The sequence below is a fragment of the Mesoplodon densirostris genome, chromosome 11, assembly GCF_025265405.1.
Source record: "Mesoplodon densirostris isolate mMesDen1 chromosome 11, mMesDen1 primary haplotype, whole genome shotgun sequence".
Taxonomy (NCBI): domain Eukaryota; kingdom Metazoa; phylum Chordata; class Mammalia; order Artiodactyla; family Ziphiidae; genus Mesoplodon; species Mesoplodon densirostris.
Genome location: NC_082671.1, coordinates 72,302,373 through 72,323,660, shown reverse-complemented (window position 1 = coordinate 72,323,660; position 21,288 = coordinate 72,302,373). Strand labels below are relative to the sequence as shown.

Sequence of the window (21,288 nt, the reverse complement as noted above, 5' to 3'; positions counted from 1 at the left end):
TTTTGAAATACCCCTCAAATATCCCTTTATTTGTAAATTGTCCCCCCTCCCCCAATACCGACGCTATTCACCAGTGGCTAAATCAAGGCGCTTAGGAATAAGAACAGAGGACAAGTCCTCAGGGAGGACTTGGGAGGGGTGGACATGGTTTAGGGAGTAGCTTTCCAGGAGTAGCTTTCCAGGATTGGGAGGGAAACGGGCAGAGCAAGAAGTCACCTGCAGCTTCTCTCCATTATCATCAAACTCTGTGGCCGAGTGTGTAAAACCTCCCAGCGGGCACAGCAGGCAGCTGAGAGCAGCAAGGAGGAGGAGAGGCCTCCTGACAGGTTGCTTAGGTGGAGAGAGAGGCTGAATCACCTCTTCCCTCCCCTGCCAGCCCACCGCAGCGCCCAGGGCCTGAGCGAGGCCTGGCAGATGGACTGAGGGGCTGAGGGTGGGGGCGGGCTGGATGCTGGTGGCGGAAAGGGGGACCCCTGCAGTTCCTCAGAGCCAGGTTGGCATCTCGGAGCCCGCAGAGAGACGCCAGGGGACCTTTCACCAGCAGGAGGCAGTGAGGGCCCAGCGGGAGGGTGAGGCAAAGGAGGCCTCTGTGCAGGCCAGCCAGACCCCAGCTGGACAATACAGGCCCCCCCAGGCAGATGTCACCTTGGGGCATGGCAAATTTTTATGGGGGAGAGAAAAAAAACCCTGGTTAAAAGGAAACAGCAGCCCCAAAATGGAGTCCCTTACGCTAAACCCACAACAGCAAAGCAAGACTTAGTACCTACTCTAAGTGCAGCTTCAACCCTCCCAGGAATGGAACAGGTAATCAGTCAGCCTAGTGGTCAGCCTGGTGGGGTGATTCCATTCCCCTGAGGAGGTCACCTTGCTTGAAACAACGCATTGTTTGCTAATAAGTTCCTTTTTCTACCCTGTTCTGCCTTTAAAAACCTTTCCTTTTCTACAGCTTTTCTACAGCTAGGCAGAGCTCCTTTCTGTTTGCTGGAAGGGATACTGCCCAATTCACGAATCAATGAATAAAGTCAATTTGATCCTGAAATTTACTCAGTTGGATTTTTGTTTTTTAACACGCTGATAAGAAATTGGGGCCTGAATTTGCCTAAACACTCACCCACAAATGCCTGATTCTGAAACCATTTCCCATAGGGTTAAAAAAAAAACATCCTGAAACTGTGCCCCTCAGGGTTAAAAGAAACTGGTGACTAACAGAAATTCTTGACTTTGTTATAAAGAACAGCAGGTAAGAACAGCTTGTTAAAAACTCCTCCGCTTGTAACCTGCCTGCGCTGACCAGGCTGGCTGTAATTATTTTTTGACTCCTTAACCCCCGCTTCAGATAGATAACTCTGCCGTTCGCTGTGGGTCACTATAGTAACAGGGCGATGGGTTTAAGTTGTTTTCCAGGAACTTGAATTCGATCGACCCCTGTCCGGTTCAAGCCAGCTAAGAATGGTTGGGACCACCGACCCTAAAACTGGACCTATGCAGGTGTGCAAGGAACAACATTCTGGCATCAGAGGGCCGAAAACTGCACCCTCAGACGATGCTAAGAGCCTCCTTTTTTTTTTTTTTTTTTTTTACATCTTTATTGGAGCATAATTGCTTTACAATGGTGTGTTAGTTTCTGTTTTATAACAAAGTGAATCAGTTATACATATACATATGTTCCCATATCTCTTCCCTCTTGCGTCTCCCTCCCTCCCACCCTCCCTATCCCACCCCTCTAGGTGGTCACAAATCACCGAGCTGATCTCCCTGTGCTATGCGGCTGCTTCCCACTAGCTATCTGTTTTACGTTTGGTAGTGTATATATGTCCATGCCACTCTCTCGCTTTGTGAGCCTCCATTTTTGAACATGCATCCCATGAAGAAGCATGTGACTCAGATACACGGGCACAGAACCCCAATCACCTCCAATCAGCCTGCCCCATAAGGAGCATCCTGCTTCTTTATCCTGTAAATATCTCGAGCCCCTCACATCCAGGGAGGCAGATCTGAGATTTGCCGTCTCCTCGGTTGGCTGCCTTGTGAATAAACTCTTTTTCTCTGTTGCAAACCTCGCCATAGTCAGGCAAACGAACCTGGTTTGGTAACAACTTTACCCAAAAGAGTGTGTTTTACATGCAAGAGACGGAGTTTCCCTGAGGCCAGTTTGTTTCTTTTCAGCAGGATGGGGACCCTTGAGGAAGGTTAAGTGAGTTTAGGAAATGAAGCAACTCCACTTCGTGGTCATCTGGGTTACAGGGCACACTTTTTGTCTCACCACAGAAGCAGGTCTCCTGCAAGTGACAGATGACTTGCTCACCCAGCATCTCTTGGGGGTATGGTTTCATTAGAGTCTCTATAGTAAATACCCCTCAGTCCAATGGCTGGCTGGTCCCTGAGGCTCCCAGCACTGAGGAGAGGCCACAATATCTCATTGTTGCCTGGGAAAACAGCAGTGAGGCCCAGATGGCCAGGTGGCCTGGGGTTAGCCAACCCCACCTCCAGGACATTTTCTGGTGAGAGCGTCCCCAGGTATAGGAGGCCAGGGCGCCAGGGCTGCAAAGGCCCCTACGGGTCCCACCTCAGGGCCCTCCAGCCTCTCACTCCTGCTCACAGGGCCAGGGAAGGCAGTCAGCCCCGACCCCAAAGACCAAGCCTGGCTGGGTGGGCAGTCCTCCTGTAAAGCAAAGCCCCAAGTGTGGCCTCAGGGGGGCTGGGGAGAGGGCCTAGCACCTCTGTTCATATAAATGTGAACAAACCACGTGGCCCCTGGTCCCAGCTTGCGCGCGCGCACACACGCACACACACACACACACACCCCACACACGCACAAATCTCAGCCCATGACTGCATGAGAAGCTATTCCCCCAGACACAGGATGTAGAACTGGGGTTGCCATTTCTTAGCTGTGTGACCATGGGGAAAGCCACCCACTCTCTTGAGGTCTCAGTTTCCTCATCTGAGAAATGGGAGAGTCAGGACCACAATCCTGTGTCTCAAATCAATGGAGTCAGCTGCGTTTCAGAGTTTCCAATCTGGGGGATTTTAGGAAAGGTCCAGATATTATATATTATGTCACATCCCCAGAAGCCCTCTTGTAGTGTAAACCCTAAAGCTGGGTTTTTGTTGGTGTTGTTTGTAATGCAAGTGCCTGACTTAAGCTTTGATTGCTGAGGCATCCTCGACAAAGATGGTGACCTTGAATAAACACATTGCCAGCCCCAGGGTTAAATAAAAAGCCAGCCACCTCCCCTGCTGAGGCTCCTCTGTTTTAGAGATCTTGGTTGATTTTAATCACTGATGACTTGGGTCACTTGTTCCTGAGCTTTAAATTTCCCCTCGTATGTTTTAAATTCACAGATAAAGAGTGAGCCCTGGAACACATAGGGTCCCCACTCTCCACCCCAGTATAAGCAGAAGCCCAGGCCCTGCTGCTCTCTCTCTTTCTCTCTCTCTCTTTCCTCCCTTCCCCACCTTGACCCCCTCCCCTACCCCCCATGTGGCCCAGATGTGCCATATCATCCCCAGGTCCTGTAAGTAATAACCTTTTATTTAATTAATTAATTTATTTAAAAATTTTCTTTTATGTAATTTCCAGGTTCTATAAGTCATAAACCCTTATTTATTTTTAAGTTTTCTGATGGTTATTGCTGAAGGGCGTCTTGCAATCATGAGAACCCTGGGGGCCAGTCCAACCACAACATTGGTTATTATATTATATTATATTATATTTATTTATTTATTGCGGTACTCAGGCCTCTCACTGCTGTGGCCTCTCCCGTTGCGGAGCACAGGCTCCGGAAGCGCAGGCTCAGCGGCCATGGCTCACGGGCCCAGCCGCTCTGTGGCATGTGGGATCTTCCCGGACCGGGGCACGAACCCGTGTCCCCTGCATCGGCAGGCGGACTCTCAACCACTGCGCCACCAGGGAAGCCCAGAACATTGGTTATTATAAACTGAGAGCAGCCTGGAACACCCTCCTTGGTCAAACACTATGCATATTTCTTCAGGGAAACTGAATATTCAAATGAAGGGGGATGCTTCAAAACTATACACTTGCACCAGTGCAGGTCAGGGTTTACCACCAAATGAATTATGAAAAAATGTTTCCATTTTCAGAGCCTTTATGAATTTCACAGTTATAGAAAAGAGGTCTTAGGCTTTAAGGTCACCCACCTTGGAGGGCGGATGACAGCACTCGTGGCAGTGAAGCTGAGCAGGACCCTGTGGGGCTCCTGGGCATGGAAGCCTTTCTTGTTTCTTGTTTGTAGGGAATAGAACTTAGCCTCTGTGACCTTCCCTGAGTCCCAAAGGGCAGATTCAAACAGCTGCTAATCAGGGAAGGGAGGGGATGCAGAGACAAGGAAGGAGCAGCCAAGACACCATAGTGCAGCCTTGGGGCAGGGTCCTCAAGGGATACCTATAACAATATCTTTGAGCTCTTCTATAGAACTAAAACCCCCAACAAATAGAAGATGTTCTCTTCATTCCAGAGATCACAGTTTGATAACCTGGAAGCTCATCAGCAGACCACCTGAGGCCAGATTAAAGGAGTGAAGGCCCGGCATATGCGCAAAGGCCCTGCGCATGCGCACACCCTGATCCTTATCAGCAGCCCTGCCCTTGAACCACTGCTCTAAAACTCCTCACCAAATCCTCCCGGGTTGGGACACACAGTTTTGAGGGACATGTGTCCCCCTTTGCCTGGCAAAACAATAAAGTTATTCTTTTCTTCTTCACCCAAAACTCTGTCTCTGAGGTTTGATTCAGCACCAGTGCACAGAGGCTGAGTTTTCGGCATCAGCAGGAGCGTTGATGCATTTGTTGGGCATTGCTTCCTCGCAGGGCGTTCCCTCGCTTGCTCCGGGGTTCCTCAAGATAACTCTCCCTCACAAGGGCTAGTTTACTAAATACCCATTTAACAGATGGGGAATTGAGGCCAAGGGCAGTTGAGGAACTGGCCCACAGTGACAGCACTCCAGGTGATCTGCTCGACTTGAGTCCCTGCAGGACGTAACCACCCCTGTTCTGCCCTTGGCACAGCTAGGACCAGGAGAGGAGAGACTCAGGCCTGGCTTGGATTCAGCTGTCCACTTAGATGCACATCTATTAGAGAAGGAGGCAGAAAGGAATGTCAAAGTTCAAGCCATTTCTCAATAAGCGCCAGGGTCTTCCCGAAAGAGCTGCCTTGGGCATTGGCATTTCTGTGCCTGCCTCACTGAACTTGGACCCAGTTTTGCAGTCAGAGCCTCGGGCGTTTCCCCTAGTGAGCAGAACCAACTGGAGACTCTGCACTTCGTCTTTGTCCTCCTGCAGCCCAGAGGCTCACAGACCCCTGCTGGACCAGAGGCCTCCGGAGAGGAGAAAACAGAAGGCCCTCGGAACCTGAGGCCACAGTGAGAGCTTCGCTGAGAACAGGTGGGACAGCAGACCCAGGAGGAGGGCTGATTTGGGGTCTCTAAAGGACAATGTGCCCAAGGGGTTGGCCATCTGCACTTGGTTTGGGAAAAAGAGCTGTTGTCAGGAACCCCCCAGGGGTTCACATCCCCATCCAGCCAGTTCCTAATGTGAGACTGGGTCTGAAGTTCAGCTTCGTTACTTGATAAATCAGGATAGAAATCTCTCCTTCAGGCGTATTTGAAGTTTAAATAAAAGCATGGTTAAGCGTATGATTAGACCAACCAAGTTGCTTCTTCCCCTCCATTGACTGGGGACCCCAGGATCCTAGACAGAGAGAGAGAGAGAGAGTGGACCCCAGAAAGGAGGAGACGGCACGGGCCAAGGCATTTCCCTAGACGTTCTCTGCAGGACTGGTTTAGGGCTGTCATCTTTGTAGAAGAAGATGCTGAATGAGTTGTCTCAAAATTGCAACCTGCAGTGTTTCTTGGGTTGTAGGTTTTTTTAGCGTAGTTTGGGAGTAGGGGGTGTTGGTGATAAAGGGATTATCTCAAAGCTGTGTTTCAGAGTAACCGACTTTTCTGACGCTGATGGGGTGCATGAGGGACTTGGTTTGCTGGCAAAGGGGCAGAATACAGTGGAGCTGAAGTCTCCCAAAACTGCAAAGAGAAACTCATAAAAAAAAGCTCTCATATGAGAATAACATCTCTAATCCTCTCCCATCATTTCCATCCCTCTCCCAACATAACATCCTCTGACATCCACTGAAAGAAGGTCAGTAGAGAGGGGATGGGACCTGATGGGACCAAAGGGTTCCCCACTGTCACTATAGCCCTTCATCCGATAAGACTAATATGAAAAATGGGGGAAGTTTTAGGGGGTGCTGGTAAAGAATGGGGCTCCCCCAGGGTTTCTCAGCCTCAGTACCACAGACATTTTGGGCTGGACCATTCTTTGCTGTGGGGGCCGTCCTGTGCATTGTAGGGTGTCAAGCAGCATCGCTGGCCTCTACCCACTAGATGCCAGTAACACTGCCTCCACCCTGACCCCTGAATGTCTACAGGCATTACCAATATCCCCCGGGGAGGAAACACGCCCCTGATTGAGATCTACCATTCTAGACCTGGCTGGACTCACATTGGGCTCCCCCACTTACCAAGTGCATGTTTTTTTTTGTTTTTTGTTTTTTTTTTTTGCGGTATGCGGGCCTCTCACTGTTGTGGCCTCCCCCGTTGCGGAGCACAGGCTCCGGACACGCAGGCTCCGGACGCGCAGGCTCAGCGGCCATGGCTCACGGGCCCAGCCGCTCCGCGGCATATGGGATCCTCCCAGACCGGGGCACGAACCCGTATCCCCTGCATCGGCAGGCGGACTCTCAACCACTTGCGCCACCAGGGAGGCCCACCAAGTGCATGTTTTGTAGTGTATTCCTATAATGAAATACTACATAGCAATCCTTTTTTTTTTTTTTTAATTTATTGTTGGCTGCGTTGGGTCTTCATTGCTGCCCAGGGCTTTCTTTAGTTGTGGTGAGTGGGGGCTACTCTTCGTTGACGTGCACAGGCTTCTCATTGCAGTGGCCTCTCTTGTTGTGGAGCATGGGCTCTAGGTACGCCGGCTTCAGTAGTTGTGGCACATGGGCTCAGTAGTCGTGGCTCGCAGGCTGTAGAGTGCAGGCTCAGTAGTTGCGGCACAAGGGCTTAGTTGCTCTGCGGCACGTGGGATCTTCCGGGACCAGGGCTCAAACCCATGTCCCCTGCATTGGCAGGCAGATTCTTAACCACTGCACCACCAGGGAAGCCCATGGTGAACACTTTTAAAGCTACTGAATGTTTTTAAAACCACGACAACATGAAAGAATTTCACAGATATTGTGTGGAGCGAAAGAAACCAAACAAATGACTCAATTGACATAAAGTTCAAGACCAGGCAAACTAATCAATGTTTATAGAAATCAGAATAGTGGTTACCTCCCACCCGGGTGGGGTGCGGATTGACTGGCGGGGGGTTAAGGGAATCTTCTGTTCTCTATCTTGATCTGGGAGGTGATGACTCAGGTGTGTAATGCCAGAATGTATTGAGCAGAGGACTTCCTTTTGAGTATTTGTCCTATATAAGCTCCACCTCAACATAAAATGTAAAAACAGCAGTTTGCACATATTTTGTACATTGTGTGTTTATTATTATCTTGATTCTGCACCATCTAAAATCCCTCCATACTTGAATTTCATATGGTTTCGTGGCCCCTGCAGTAAACTTGGTTTCTGTTTCCAACCACAAAATCCTTTGACTTGTGGTGACAGCTCTCATTCTCCCACAGGCAAAATGAACATGGATTTGATGCCACAGAATCTGCTGGACAACCAGGCAGGGAAAACATGCAAGACTGGTGTCGGTTTGCAAAGGTAACCCAGAGCGCTTTTTCCTTGGGGAAAGGGCTACTTCTGCAGAAATGTTTAGGCATCCTCGTGACACGTGACAAACGTGTTCTAAGAGCATCAGCCGTAAAGTATGCCCTGCCCTCCAACTGGTCTCCGTTACGTATATACGTCTCCCAGGGGAAAAATTATTCCACCGGCTACATTAAATATTTTGGAGCACAAGTCAGGTTCTTGTCGGGTACATGGCATCGGGTAATAGGACTCTGAGGCCAGAAATTGCCCCCTCGGGCCTCACCTCTGTGAGGTTCATGTATCACCAAAAAGGCCCTTTAGTGTTACTGCATTCATGAATTTAAGCCCAAGTGTCCATTCATCAGCAGATATAGCATCACCAGCCCAATATGGACAATCAGCAAATGTCTGCTGAGGGAATTAGGTGTCACAGAACTCGATTGCAATTTTCACTGTGTCAGGAGGCATCATTGCCTAATGCGGGATGCATTTAGTTTAATTTAAAAACACAAGAAGGGAATTCCCTGGCCATCCAGTGGTTAGGACTTGGTGCTCTCACTGCTGGGGCCCTGAGTTTGATCCCTGGTCGGGGAACTAAGATCCCACAAAACACACACACACACACACACACACACACACACACACACACACACACGAAGCCAAGCTCCTGTTAGCTACCAACCACATAAAAGACAAAACTTCACAGTGAATGCAAAGTGGCGTTGTTGATCTTTTTTTTTCCTTTGGAATTTTATTTTATTTATTTTTTTTACAGCAGGTTCTTATTAGTGATCTCTTTTAAACATATTAGTGTATATATGTCAATCCCAATCTCCCAGTTCATCCCACCACCACCACCACCCCGTTTTCCCCCCACGCTGTCGATCTTTACAGGTACAAATCTCTCTTCGTTGTTTCTTCTTTGTTGTTTCTCTTCGTCCCTGCAAACCTGAGGAAGCAGAGAGATCAGGGTGGGCTGCATGGTGGCGTCTGTGAAGCTGGAGGTCTCTCAGCAGGGTTACCCTCCCTGCTGCCAGGCGCCCCTTCCCCACTGCAAGTCCCGGGGTACTTTTTGCTCTGTCAACTGATTTACAGCTACTGGTTAACTGGCAACTGGGCCTAAATTAATTACTTCATTAACACTAAAGGCTTCCTTGGTAGTATATTTGGTTTCTAACCTTTTCCATTGAGGAACTCTGTGTGTGTGTGTGGGGGGGGGGGAGAGATTAAAAGGCATGTGTATATATACCTCAGTGAGGAATTCCTCACATCAACTGTCCGATGAGAGGAAGAACTGAACGTACTGACGGGCTAGAGCTCTGCGTCCCCATTCAAAGCTGCATGTCAACCTCACACCTTCCTTTGGGTGAGAGCCCTGCCCCGTTCTGGGCTTCTGTTCCCTCCACAGAAAAGTAAAATAGGAAGCTTACATCTTCCCTAGGGTTCCTTCCAGCTCTGACACCCTCCTGTGGGCAGGGAATCTGTATTATCACCTGGCCTCCTCAGCTTGCCCTGAAGGAAATGCACCCGGGTCCCTTGGCACGAGGAAAGTTCCTGAAGGAGAGGACTTTGTCCTCCCCCGGGACTGCTGTCCCATGAAGGCCACACTCAGCAGGGCTGGCAAAAGTCCCTCAGTACTGCCTACTGTGAGAAGATGGGGGAAGGGGCTGGGTCCTTTTGTCCCTGACTTCTTCCATGAAGAACCAGTTCTGCTCGAGAGAGCAAGGAAAGCCGGCCAAGTGCCAAGGAGAACACTCAGAACTTTAGCAATCGTTTCTCTCAGCCCTCTCAGTGTGCAACTCCGGAGGCACAACAGAGCACTGAACTCAAGTTCATCAAAGTGGAGACTTCCCTGGCGCTCCAATGGTTAAGACTCTGCGCTCCCACTGCAGGGGGCAAGGGTTAGATCCCTGGTCAGGGAACTAAGATCCCACAAGCTGAAAAAAAGCCAAGGTCATCAAAGTGGGGGATGCATTATACAATATGGCGCCTCTTCCGCCTCACTCACCTCTACACGTACAGGACTCCCAACCTCCGGCCCAACAGCTGGGCTCTGCTTCCTCTTACTTTTCCCAGACCTCTCCCTCCTGACCATTAGTCCCAGGTTCCTTATCTTGACTTGGATCTTAGCATTTCCCACTGCCCCTCCTCCTGACAGTTTCCATAGCCTCTTTGAATAAGGTTGAAAAAGTCCCTCAGCACTAATCCACCTCTTCCATCTCTTGGCCAGGGCTACGTTTCTCCCATTTCCCTCCAGATCCTCCTCTTATGTGCTCTCTTCAGGGAACCAGCAGCTCCCAGCAATGCTCTGGGACTTTTCACAGTTGACTTAGAGGTAACAGAGATGCTAGGAAGATGCAGGGAGGATTTAAAGTCTGGAGGGGCAAGAATATCCAGAAACCACATGGGCTTGACTACGAATTTGGTTTTCCCATCTGGGAGACTGAAAATCTTTATTTCACTCATCCACAGGGACGAAGATGACATTCTTCCATATGAAGATGTGAAGTGGCAAGATAGTGACCTGTCAGCTGAAGAAAGAATATTTTTGGAAGAGTTTCCCAACTTGAAAGAGGAGCTGGAAGTGGGCATCAGAAAGCTCCATGCCCTTGCAGACCACGTCAGCACAACCCACAGAACCCTCACCAAGACCAGCATGGTGGCCAATTCCATCGCTGTGGTCTCAGGAGCCATGAGCATCCTGGGATTGGTCCTCGCTCCGGCAGTAGCAGGAGGAAGCCTGGTACTCTTCGCTGCTGGTACAGTTTTGGGGAAAGCAGGGGAGGTCACCACCATCTTGACCAACGTTTTGGAACACTTTCACAGTCAAGAAGCTCAAGCTTATGTCGGTAGCCTAATGCCCACCCGTGGCCAAGAGGTCATGAGAGCTGGGGCAGTCTATGTCATGGCTGCCGGAAAGGTGGTCCAGAATTGTGAAAGCACCATCAAGGATATCCAGAGGAGCATCCGTGCCTTTCAGATAGTCAGGGCCCACCCGCGCCTGGCCACTGCTGCCAAGAGTCTCCTGACCACTGGCCAAGTCTCAGCCCGAAGGAGCAGGCAGGTGCAAAGAGCTTTTGAAGGTACCACCCTGGTGATGAAAACAAACGCTCGCTTGCTGGGTACTGCAATGGCTGGCTTCTCCCTCAGCGTGGGCTTGGCCTCCCTCCTGAAGGACTGGAAACAGCTGAAGGAGGGAGCAAAATCAGAGCTTGCGGAAGAGCTAAGGGCGCAGGTTTGGGAGCTGGAAAGGAAGCTGACAGAATTCACCCAGTGCTATGAAAGCCTGCAGCAGAAGGTGAGGCTTTGGTTTCCCTTGTGGGTGGTGCTGGAGGAGGGGGAAGCTTTAACTGGGGCTTATGGGCACCAGGGTTTATGGGAAGGGTGATGAGGAAGCTAGTGTGTATGTGTGGAGATTGCGTGGATGTTCCCAAGGACATGGGGTGTCTGGTGGCCCTGAAGTTCCAAACGGTATCATGTTCATCTTGGAGGTAGCGGCACCAGTCCTGGAGAGACCTTGTCATGCCTTCTGTTTCTCCCTCGATGCTCCTTGAGGTCCATGTGCTGGGAAGAGGGTCTTCCCAGTTGTACAGAAGAGGACACTGAGCCACAGGGAGTGTTATGGACTGAAACGTGTCCCCGTAACATTTATATGTAGAAGCCCTAAGCCCCAAGGTGACTTTTTGGAGATGGGGGTTTTGGGAAGTGATTTGGGTTGAATGAGTTTGTAGGGGTGGGGCCATAATCCTAGGGGACTTGTGTCCTTATAAGAGGAGGAGGAAACACAGAGGGCTCTCTCTTTCTCGGCCTGCACCGGCACAGAGGAAAGGCCCTGTGAGGACAAAGTAAGAAGGCAGCCGTCTGCCAGCCAGGGAGAGTCCTCACCAGGAACTCAATTGGCCAGCACCTGGATCTGAGGCCTGCAGCCCTCCAGAACTATGAGAAAATACATTTTTGCCGTTTAACCCCCCAGACTGTGCTGTTCATAAACGAGCTTATGTGACTTGCCAAATGCTTGCAACTACGTGGAGGGAGAGTCAGGATGACAGCCCGGGAGCCTGACTTCTGAGCCCGGGCCTGGATCTCCACGCCATGCTGCATGGGAGCCTTCTGTAGCTTTCCTTTGATTGGTGTGTGTGTGTGTGTTTTCCAGAAACTCTCCCAAGAAAAAAAGCCTGTGAGCTCCTCTTCGGAAGGAACCATGGGGACTGTACCTCTGCCACCAGCCAGGCGTGGGAAAGCAGGATCCCAGGGGACAGGAGAGGATGAAGGCAATTGAGCCCAGGGGTCTCTGAGTGGAAGAAAAGGGGACCACGGCGGTGGTGGGGCAAGGTTGGCAGAGGCAATGCCTGGAGACTCAGAAGCTGACAGGCCTACGAGGGTCTTGAGGGCACTGTCAGCGGTGAGTGTCACACTGTAAGTTACGGGAGGTCAGCCCGTCCCATCCCTCCCTCCTTCATGTGTGTAACTCATTTCCTGGACTCCTTCAGCGCCCCTGCTCCCTCCCTCGCATGCAGAGTCAGCCCATGTGAAACGTGTATTATTTGACCCCAGGCTCTGTATGAAGTGCTGACATCAGACAGAAGGGCTCCGGGGATGAAGGGTATGTTGTGTTCTCTCTTTTGTATCAACTCAGCTTGTGTTGGCTCTCTGTCTTCCCCCTCCCCGACCTGGGCAGTGATCGCTGGAGAAGATCCTGGGTTTGCACATAAAAGGATGTCACCGGGGCTTCCCTGGTGGCGCAGTGGTTGAGAGTCCGCCTGCCAGTGCAGGGGACACGGGTTCGTGCCCTGGTCTGGGAAGATCCCACATGCCCTGGAGAGGCTGGGCCCGTGAGCCATGGCCGCTGAGCCTGTGCGTCCAGAGCCTGTCCTCCGCCACGGGAGAGGCCACAACAGTGAGAGGCCCGCATACCGCAAAAAACAAAAACAAAAACAACAACTACAAAAAAGGATGTCACCGGAACCTGCTCAGCCTGATTCCCATCAGCAAGGAGCCCCTCCATCCTCCCCACAACAGAAGTTCTTGGGCTCCTCAACACACGGGAACCTGTAGGAGCTCTCCTGGCTTCCCCCTTCACCCATCTTACACCTATTTTTTTCTTTTCTATGTTTCAGCTGCTATTTTCAAAGTAGTGTATGGACATTCAATACAACTTTTTAAAATTCAGGAAAGTAAAGAATAGGGGGAAAAATAATGCCCCAATCAAGGGTGCTGGTATTTTGGTGGAGAATTTTCTTCCTGTGCTTTTCTTGCTTTGGGCATTACTGCCTGCTGGGGACCCTCTCTCAAGGCTGCATTGTAGAGTAGATTTTTTTTCTGTAACTCACTGAGTTTTCTTTCTCTTGCATTCTCAACTCCCTCATTTGCCTACAGATCTATAACTTTCCATTTTGTTGTTTTCACTTAGCAATATTTTCTACCCTTCCATGTTTCACAGAGTTTTTATAGACATTGCTTTTCCATATTACAAAATATTCTCTTGACTGTACCTACAACGTTTTAATTAGACATATATTAGTCATCACTTTGTTAAGTGGCCAAAACCAGTTCAAACTGGCATATGAAAAAGAAAGGAGTTTATTGGCTCATGTACTTAAAAAGCTTAGGGGAAGAGTGGGCTTCAGGTGTGTGTGGATCCAGAGGATAAAAATGATGTCATCAAGCATCTGTCTTTCCATTTCTCAGACAGGCTTCCGCCACATTCAGGCACCATGGCCTCAGCACCTCCAGGTGTGCCTGCTGCCAGCTGGGGGACTCCCACATGGAAAGGAGAGGGGCAAAAGTCCAGGGACCCACTCTGACTGGTCAGGACTGGGTCATGTGCCTTTGCTGGTGCTGGTTTCTAGGATGGGCTATGGGAACTCTGTTGTGATCTAGGGGTTTTAAGTAGTCATCCCAGGCCGTGTGGTTCCTGCTTTTGTTGCTGTTATAATATTTTCATGAGCATAACAGTAAGTAAACAGCTTTCACCCCATTTAATATTGTTCTCTTAGTGTGTGTGAACATCCTTAAAGTTCTGAATAAACATTGTCAATAATAATACCTGCACTGGGACTTCCCTGGTGGTCCAGTGGTTAAGAATCTGCCTTCCAAAGGAGGGGACGCGGGTTTGATCCCTGGTCAGGGAACTAAGATCCCACATGCCATGGGGCAACTAAGCCTGCACACTGCAGCTCCTGAGCCCGTGGGCTCTGGAGCCCACATGCCACAACTAGAGAAGCCTGCACGCAGCAACAAAGAGCCCACTCGCCGCAATGAAAGATCCCACATGCCGCAATGAAGATCCTGTGTGCGGCAATGAAGATCCAATGCAGCCAAATAAATAAATAAATAAATAAATCTTCTTTTAAAATAAAAAAATAAAAAATAATAATACCTGCACAAAATATGTAGTCATGAAGCTTGGGGTTTTGTTTTGTGGAAAGTTTCAGAGAAAAAAAGAAAAGAAGGAATCAGAATGGAAATTCAAGACTCATCTCTGACACTTATTTGCCTGGTCCCATTTCTGAGTTTTGGTTTCTTCAGCCACAAAATAAGTGTAGCCTGAATAAAATCCAGGACTCCATCTGGGTGCAGATTTGCAGCACCAGGCTCACAGCAATCTGGGAGAAAATACCCTTGACAGAAACTTGAAGAATCCTTACTAATGCTCTCAGCCAGCACCAGAGGGGGTGGGAGAGGCTCCGCTTTCCCTTGTCACCTGCTTCTCTGGTTCCCAGATTCTTCCACAGGGGCAGAAGCTTCTGGAAAAAAAGACTTTCCTCTTGCCCCCTCTCTCTGGCCCATACTTCCTGCTTCACAGCCCAAGCAGCTCCTCTGCCCTCTTCCTCCCTGAAGTGCCTTCAGCACCCAGCTGCTTCCCTATCAGGATCTACTTCCTGGAAGCATGCTCTCCTACATCACCTGGGATTCTGGTGAACAAACACCTTCCCCTCATTTCATCTCCCCACTAGTTAAGTCTTTGCCCTCCTGGCCAAGAGAAGCCCATCAACTCCCTGTGTTACTCAGGGCAACCTTACACCCACCACTGTCCTCCTCTCTCTTCTGGGTTAAGTGGGGTTCTTCATGAGTGCCCCCAAGGTGGTACAAGGCCCTCCATCACAGTCAGTCAGGAGTTCTGAGAAACCTATTAGCTCTGAGGTGTAATCTACGGTTTAGTAAGAGGAGGAAGACACACGCAATCACATGCCCTGGTGAGAGGGAGCAATCAGCTACCAGACACCCTTGATACACTCCCTCTACACCCCCCAGTGTCCTCTGGCTGCCTCTTGTCTGTAGAAAACTTTAGCCTCCTAAGCCTTCCCGAAGCACCAGAGAGTAAATTAATCAGAGAAGTGAGAAAATGTAGAAAGAAAGGAAAACAGTCAAGCAAGACAAAATAATAATAGTTTAGCCATTAAACAAAGTCAAGAACATTTCGTTCCTCAAGGGCTATAGATAATACTCTGAGCCTTTGAGCTGTTTTGCAGATACTGAAGCCCCCACCAGGTGGGAGAAGTTAACTGCATGCTACCCACAATCATGCAGACCCCAGACCTGTTAGAACCAGATAGTTGATGATGTTGACTCCTGATTACCTCACCACCCACCAATCAGAAGAATATCCACGAGCTGATCACACACCGCACCACCCACCTTCCTCACCTTGTCTTTAAAAACCTGTCCCTGAAACCAGTTGGGGAGTTCGGGTCTTTTGAGCACTAGCTGCCTAGACGCCTTGCTTGGTGCCTGCAATGAAAGCTGCACTTTCCTTCACCACAAACTCGGTGTCAGTAGGTTGGCTTTACTGTGCATGGGTGAGCAGACCCAAGTTTGGTTCCTTCCGTTACTTCCTAACCTTTTAAAAATTAAAAGAAATCAGGGCTTCCCTGGTGGCGCAGTGGTTGAGAGTCTGCCTGCCAATGCAGGGGACACGGGTTCGTGCCCCAGTCTGGGAGGATCCCACAGGCCACGTAGTGGCTGGGCCCATGAGCCATGGTCACTGGGCCTGCGTGTCCAGAGCCTGTGCTCCACAACGGGAGAGGCCACAACAGTGAGAGGCCTGTGTACCGAAAAAAAGAAAAAAAAAAAAAAAGAAAGAAATCAAATCTTTTAAAGTCCAAAAGAATCAAAGACCAAAATCAAATTCTCTTCTAGAGTCCGATGCAGTTTTTAAAATCAAGAAATCATCCTCCCCAACGTCTTATTTTGGCCAGTTTCAGCTAATGGCATTCTTTTATTTAAGTTATTTAATTTAGGAGTAATTTCAAACATACAGAAGAGTTCAAGAATAGTAGAAAGAACTCCCATACGTATCCTTTCACCCAGATTCACAACCATTAACATTTTGTCCCTGTGCTAGTTATCAATGTGTTACTTCTCCGCTCCAAATCCACCCTTAAGTACACTGCCTGGGACCCAGCACTGGACCCTCTTGACTGTTCTCCTTTGACAGCTAGCTCTGGGTTAAGCTTTGTCAGTAGAGGGCACACTGCAGGGGAAGGGGTGTGGCCTCTTTCCTTATCCCAGTGGAGCTCAGTCATCAGGTGGACAGCCAGTGAGCTCAACATCAGCCCCAGAGACAACTTCCTATGAGTTCCAAGGATGCCCTAAGTTCAAGATCAGCCCCAGAGGCAATTTCCTGTGAGTTCCACAAATGCCCCAGCCAGCTTCCCAGCTGAGGCTTTCCCTGAAGGTGGCTTCTGCTCAGTTGGATTCCCAATGTGGTCAACAACAGCCCCCTCTACCTTGTGAGTTTTTGTCTGCCCTCCAATGGGCAGGAATGAGGTGCCTATTTAAGTTTCTCATCCATTTTTCTATTGGACTATTTGTCTTTTTAAAATGAACTTGTTGGAGTTCTTTAAATTTTCTGGATATGGGCCTTGTGATCATCAGGGGACCATGCAGAAATGAAAATGGAGGTTGAGGCTGGAAATAGGGGTCACGTCAACTGGACCATAGGGGTCATAGTAAAAAGCCTGGACTTGGACTTGAAAGCCAGGGGCATCCTGAGAAGCATTTCTTGCCACTGAGTTTCTTGCCAAGTTTGATCTAGGACTGGCAACAGCAGAGCTTCCTGGGAGTTTGGTTAGAAATGCAGAATTTCAGGCATCTGAAACTGAATCAGCCATCAGACAAGATCCCTAGGGACTTGTGTGTGTTTAAGTCTGAGAAATGCTGCTCCATGAGGAAGCCTCAGCATCACTGGAGCATCCTTTCTCTGCAGCTGAAAGTGAGGAAGGGGGCAGAGCTGTCCTTGGACATGGTTCTGGTTCAAGGTAAATACACACTTTCCTCTGCCCTGTTCACTATCTGAGCCCTTTTCCTGATGAGAAGGCCAAAATATGTATGCACCTCCCCCGACCTGGTGATAAGCAGCTATTTTTCTCCTGAGAGCTCTGTCCACTGCCCAGGCAACACTGCAGACGGTGGTCAGCTGTGGCTCAGACCCTTGGAAACACAGCTCAAAGCTGTCTCATCACATCTGCCGCACTTTCCAAAGTTAGAGATGTGTCTTGAAGTTCTGGGGACCCAGCATAGAAGCAAAATATGGACCAACCTGCAGCCACGTGCTGCGCTCACCGGGAGAGATGCCTGGGTGAGTACATTCCCCCCACTGAGCCTGCCTTTCCTTGGCTGTGAGATGTGAGGAACATAAACGCAATGACCTTACATGTTGTTTGGAGCAACATGGAAGAAAATGGATGTGAAGTCCTTTATTTTGTCCTTAATAATGTCCCAGTCAAAATACTTGTTTGTATGGTGACTGTCGTGAGTGGTGGAAGCAAAAGAGATTTGTATCCTCTCTCTTGCTTATCTGAAGTGTCGGCACCTCTTATAACGAACATGTAAAAAGGTAAATAGGTTTTGAACACAAAGCTGAAAGGTAAAACACTTGTCAGTTTCCAGATGAATTCTAAGAAGTAAATCTAAGCCATCGTGCATCAAAACATCTTTTCTTCTATAATCCTGAGAACTAAGAGCATGCCAAAAATTATCCTGGAAAATGAAAATTACAAAATTATCCCACGCACACCCACTTGCAGACCCTCTGAAGATTTCTATCCTTGCAGCTTCTGTAGCTGCTGCTCGGTTGTTCTTGTGCTGAGGGTTATTATGGAATTTTTTTTTTTTTTTTTGCATTTTATCTTTAGATATTTGTTCTGTTCACATTTCTCAGTTTTCTTCTTTGGGGATTCCAATGAGCATACGTTGGAATTTTGCCTTTATTTCATGTATTTTGGCCAAACCTTTTTAGCATTTCATTTTCACTTCATTTTGCTTACTTTTCTCATCTCTGTCTTTCATGTTGCTTAGTTGTTTTTTTTTTTTTAAGTAGTGTCTCTTGTATGAATTCCAGTAAGCATTTGCTTTTGTGACAGATTTACTTTTCTCTTCTTTTCTTTCCTAAGCTCTACCAGTTTCTAGTGAATTCCTCCTGTTGTCTGGCTGTGATTCCCTTGAGCCCTCAGATCTCTGTTTTACAACCTTGCATTGTAGAGGAAATTGCTTCACTAACTTTAAGAAAATTAATTGCAAAATAATTGTTCACGATTTTCATCAGCTTTTTGGCTTCACTTTTCTGGTGCGTGTTCTTGATCTGCTGTTTGTTTTTGTTGTTGTTGTTACTATGTTCCTTTTTTTTTTTTTTTTTTTTTTTTTTTTGCGATACACAGGCCTCTCACTGTTGTGGCCTCTCCCATTGCAGAGCACAGGCTCCGGACGCGCAGGCTCAGCGGCCATGGCTCACAGGCCCAGCCGCTCCACGGCATGTGGGATCCTCCCGGACCGGGGCACGAACCCGTGTCCCCTGCATCAGCAGGCGGACTCTCAACCACTGTGCCACCAGGGAAGCCCCTATCTTCCTATTTGTCTTGTAATTTTTTTATTGTGGTAAAATATATATCACAAAAAATTGATCATTTCATCAGCGGCATTAAGCAAATTTATATTGTTGTGCAACCATCACCACCATCCATCTTCAGAACATTTTCATCTTCTCAAACTGAAACTCTGTCCCCATTAAACACTAGCTCCCCATTCTCCCTGCCCCTCAGCCCCTGGAAACCACCCTTCCACTTTATATCTTTATAAATTTGAATATATATATATTTTTTGGTCACACCACATGGCACGCAGAATTTTACTTCCCCAACCAGGGATTGAACCCAGGCCCCCTGGCAGTGGAAGAGCAGAGTCCTAACCACTGGATCACCAGGGAAGCCCCTAACTTTGACTGTTCTAGGTGTCTCAGATAAATGGAATCCTACAATATTTGGCTTTTGTGACTGGCTTATTTCACTTAGTTATGTTGAAATAACTTTCTAGGTTCAAGATACTCCTGCCTGGGGTGACTGTCAGTAAACTGAAACTTAGATAACTTTCCTGTTCCTGTAAATGATCTGCTTGACCAGAAACACAATATATCCAGTCAGCCGAACCCTGAACACCAAGCCAACTCTGGGCCTTCTCACCCCACACAAGGTCGACTATATGGCCTCAGTCAATCAGATATTTTGGTTTTTTCTTCCTTGTTCTTTGTTCTCTACCCTATAGATACTTCTTGCCTTCCACTCCATTTTACACTTCTCCAAAAGGATGCTGTCTGCTTCATGAAGTGTTAAATAAAGTTTATTTGTATCACCTAAATTTTCTTCTTTAATCATTTTTTTAATAGTTAGTATGATGTCTTCAAGGTTCATCCATGTATTTGCCTTGTCAGAATTTAATTTCTTCTTATGACTGAATAATATTTCATTGTATGGATAGACCACTTTTTATTCAGCCATTAATGGACATTTGGGTTGTTTCCACCTTTTAGCTATTGTGAATAATGTTGACATGAACATGGATATACAGATATCTGTTCTAGACCATACTTTCAGTTCTTTTGGATATATAACCAGAAGTGGAATTCCTGGATCACATGGTCATTATAATTTTATTATTTTTTAGTAATTGCTGTACCATTGGCAGTGGCTGCACCATTTTATATTCCTGCCAGCAATGCACAAGGGTTCCAGTTTCTCCACAGTCTTGCCAACACTTGCTATTCTCTGGGATTTTTGTTTTTTGTTTTTGTTTTTATGAGTCATCCTTCAGGTATGAGGTGGTATCTCACTGTGGTTTTGATTTGCATTGCCCTTAATGATTAGTGATGCTGAGCATCTTTTCATGTGCTTATTGGCCATTTGTATATCTTCTTTGGAAAAATGTCTATTCAAGTGCTTTGCCATTTTTCAATTGGGTTGATTGTTTTTTGTTGTCCTTGGGTTAATATATATTTTTTAAATAAATTAATTTTATTTATTTATTTTTGGCTGCATTGGGTCTTCACTGCTGCACGCGGGCTTTCTCTAGGTGCGGCAAGTGGGGGCTACTCTTTGTTGCAGTGCGCAGGCTTTTCATTGCGGTGGCTTCTCTTGTTGCAGATCACGGGCTCTAGGCCTGCGAGCTTCAGTAGTTGTGGTGCATGGGCTTAGTTGCTCAGCAGCATGTGGGATCTTCCCAGACCAGGGCTCGAACCTGTGTCCCCTGAACTGGCAGACAGATTTTTAACCACACCATCACCAAGGAAGCCCTTGGGTTAATATTTTTGTGCGGACCTTGTGTTGGTTGCTTTTTCTCATGGGCCAGATTTTTTTGTTTTTGGGTTTTTTTTTTTTTTGCTGTACGTGGGCCTCTCACTGTTGTGGCCTCTCCCGTTGCGGAGCACAGGCTCCGGACGTGCAGGCTCAGCGGCCATGGCTCACGGGTCCAGCCGCTCCGCGGCATGTGGGATCTTCCCGGACTGGGGCACGAACCCGTGTCCCCTGCATGGGCAGGCGGACTCTCAACCACTGCGCCACCAGGGAAGCCCATCATGGGCCAGCTTTTTGTGGGAGATTCAAATAGGGAAGAAGCCTGGTCTGTGTTCTAGACTAGCAGAACTGTGCTTTCTGATCTAGAACCTTCTACATGAGTGTTCAGCCTTTATTTCTCCTCAGGCAATGGAATTGGTCAGTTTTCAGATTCTTCACAATGCAGGTTCTTTTCTCCTTTCTGTCTCGAGGACAAACAATTACTTCCTACAAATATGACTTGTCTTACTATGTTTCCTCATTTAGTCTTATCTTCAATGCTTCTTGGAACCAATCCAGATTTAGTGAGAACTTTATTCTTACTATTTAAAAAAAAAAGGATTTTAGAGGATTCCCTGGCGGACCTGTGGTTAGGACTCAGCGCTTTCACTGCCATGGCCTGGGTTCAGTCCCTTGTCAGGGAACTAAGATCCTACAAGTGGCACAGCCAAAAAAGGGGGTGGGATTTTAGTTTTGCACTGTGGGAATGCCCTCCTCTTGAAGAGACACATTTTTCCTGAAATCTGCACTCATCGCCCACTTTTCCTGAAATCTGCAATTATCAGCATTCTCTCCCCTTTTCTTCCCACACCCTGATCCTTCCCATTGTTTTTGGCATCCTTTTAATCTATTTTACCTAGTTTTCCTAATTTATAATAGACGGTGCCTGTATCATTTCTTTGTTGCTTTGG

At 48.0% G+C, this 21,288-nt stretch overlaps 1 protein-coding gene across 1 annotated transcript; it reads left to right on the top strand.

The window, feature by feature from the left end:
• The first annotated feature begins 448 nt into the window (after positions 1-448).
• Positions 449-12,054, top strand: LOC132499569 (apolipoprotein L6-like). The gene is made up of 4 exons (XM_060114220.1): positions 449-569; positions 7,703-7,741; positions 10,244-11,073; positions 11,929-12,054. The coding sequence occupies exons 1-4, from the start codon at positions 449-451 to the stop codon at positions 12,052-12,054; spliced, it is 1,116 nt and encodes a 371-aa protein (XP_059970203.1).
• Positions 12,055-21,288: the final 9,234 nt, after the last annotated feature.

Coding starts and splice junctions, on each gene's coding strand:
- LOC132499569 (XM_060114220.1), top strand. CDS start 449: ATGCTGGTGGCGGAAAGGGGGACCCCTGCAGTTCCTCAGAGCCAGGTT. Junction 570..7,702: donor AGTGAGGGCCCAGCGGGAGG/GTGAGGCAAAGG, acceptor ATTCTCCCACAG/GCAAAATGAACATGGATTTG. Junction 11,074..11,928: donor ATGAAAGCCTGCAGCAGAAG/GTGAGGCTTTGG, acceptor TGTGTTTTCCAG/AAACTCTCCCAAGAAAAAAA.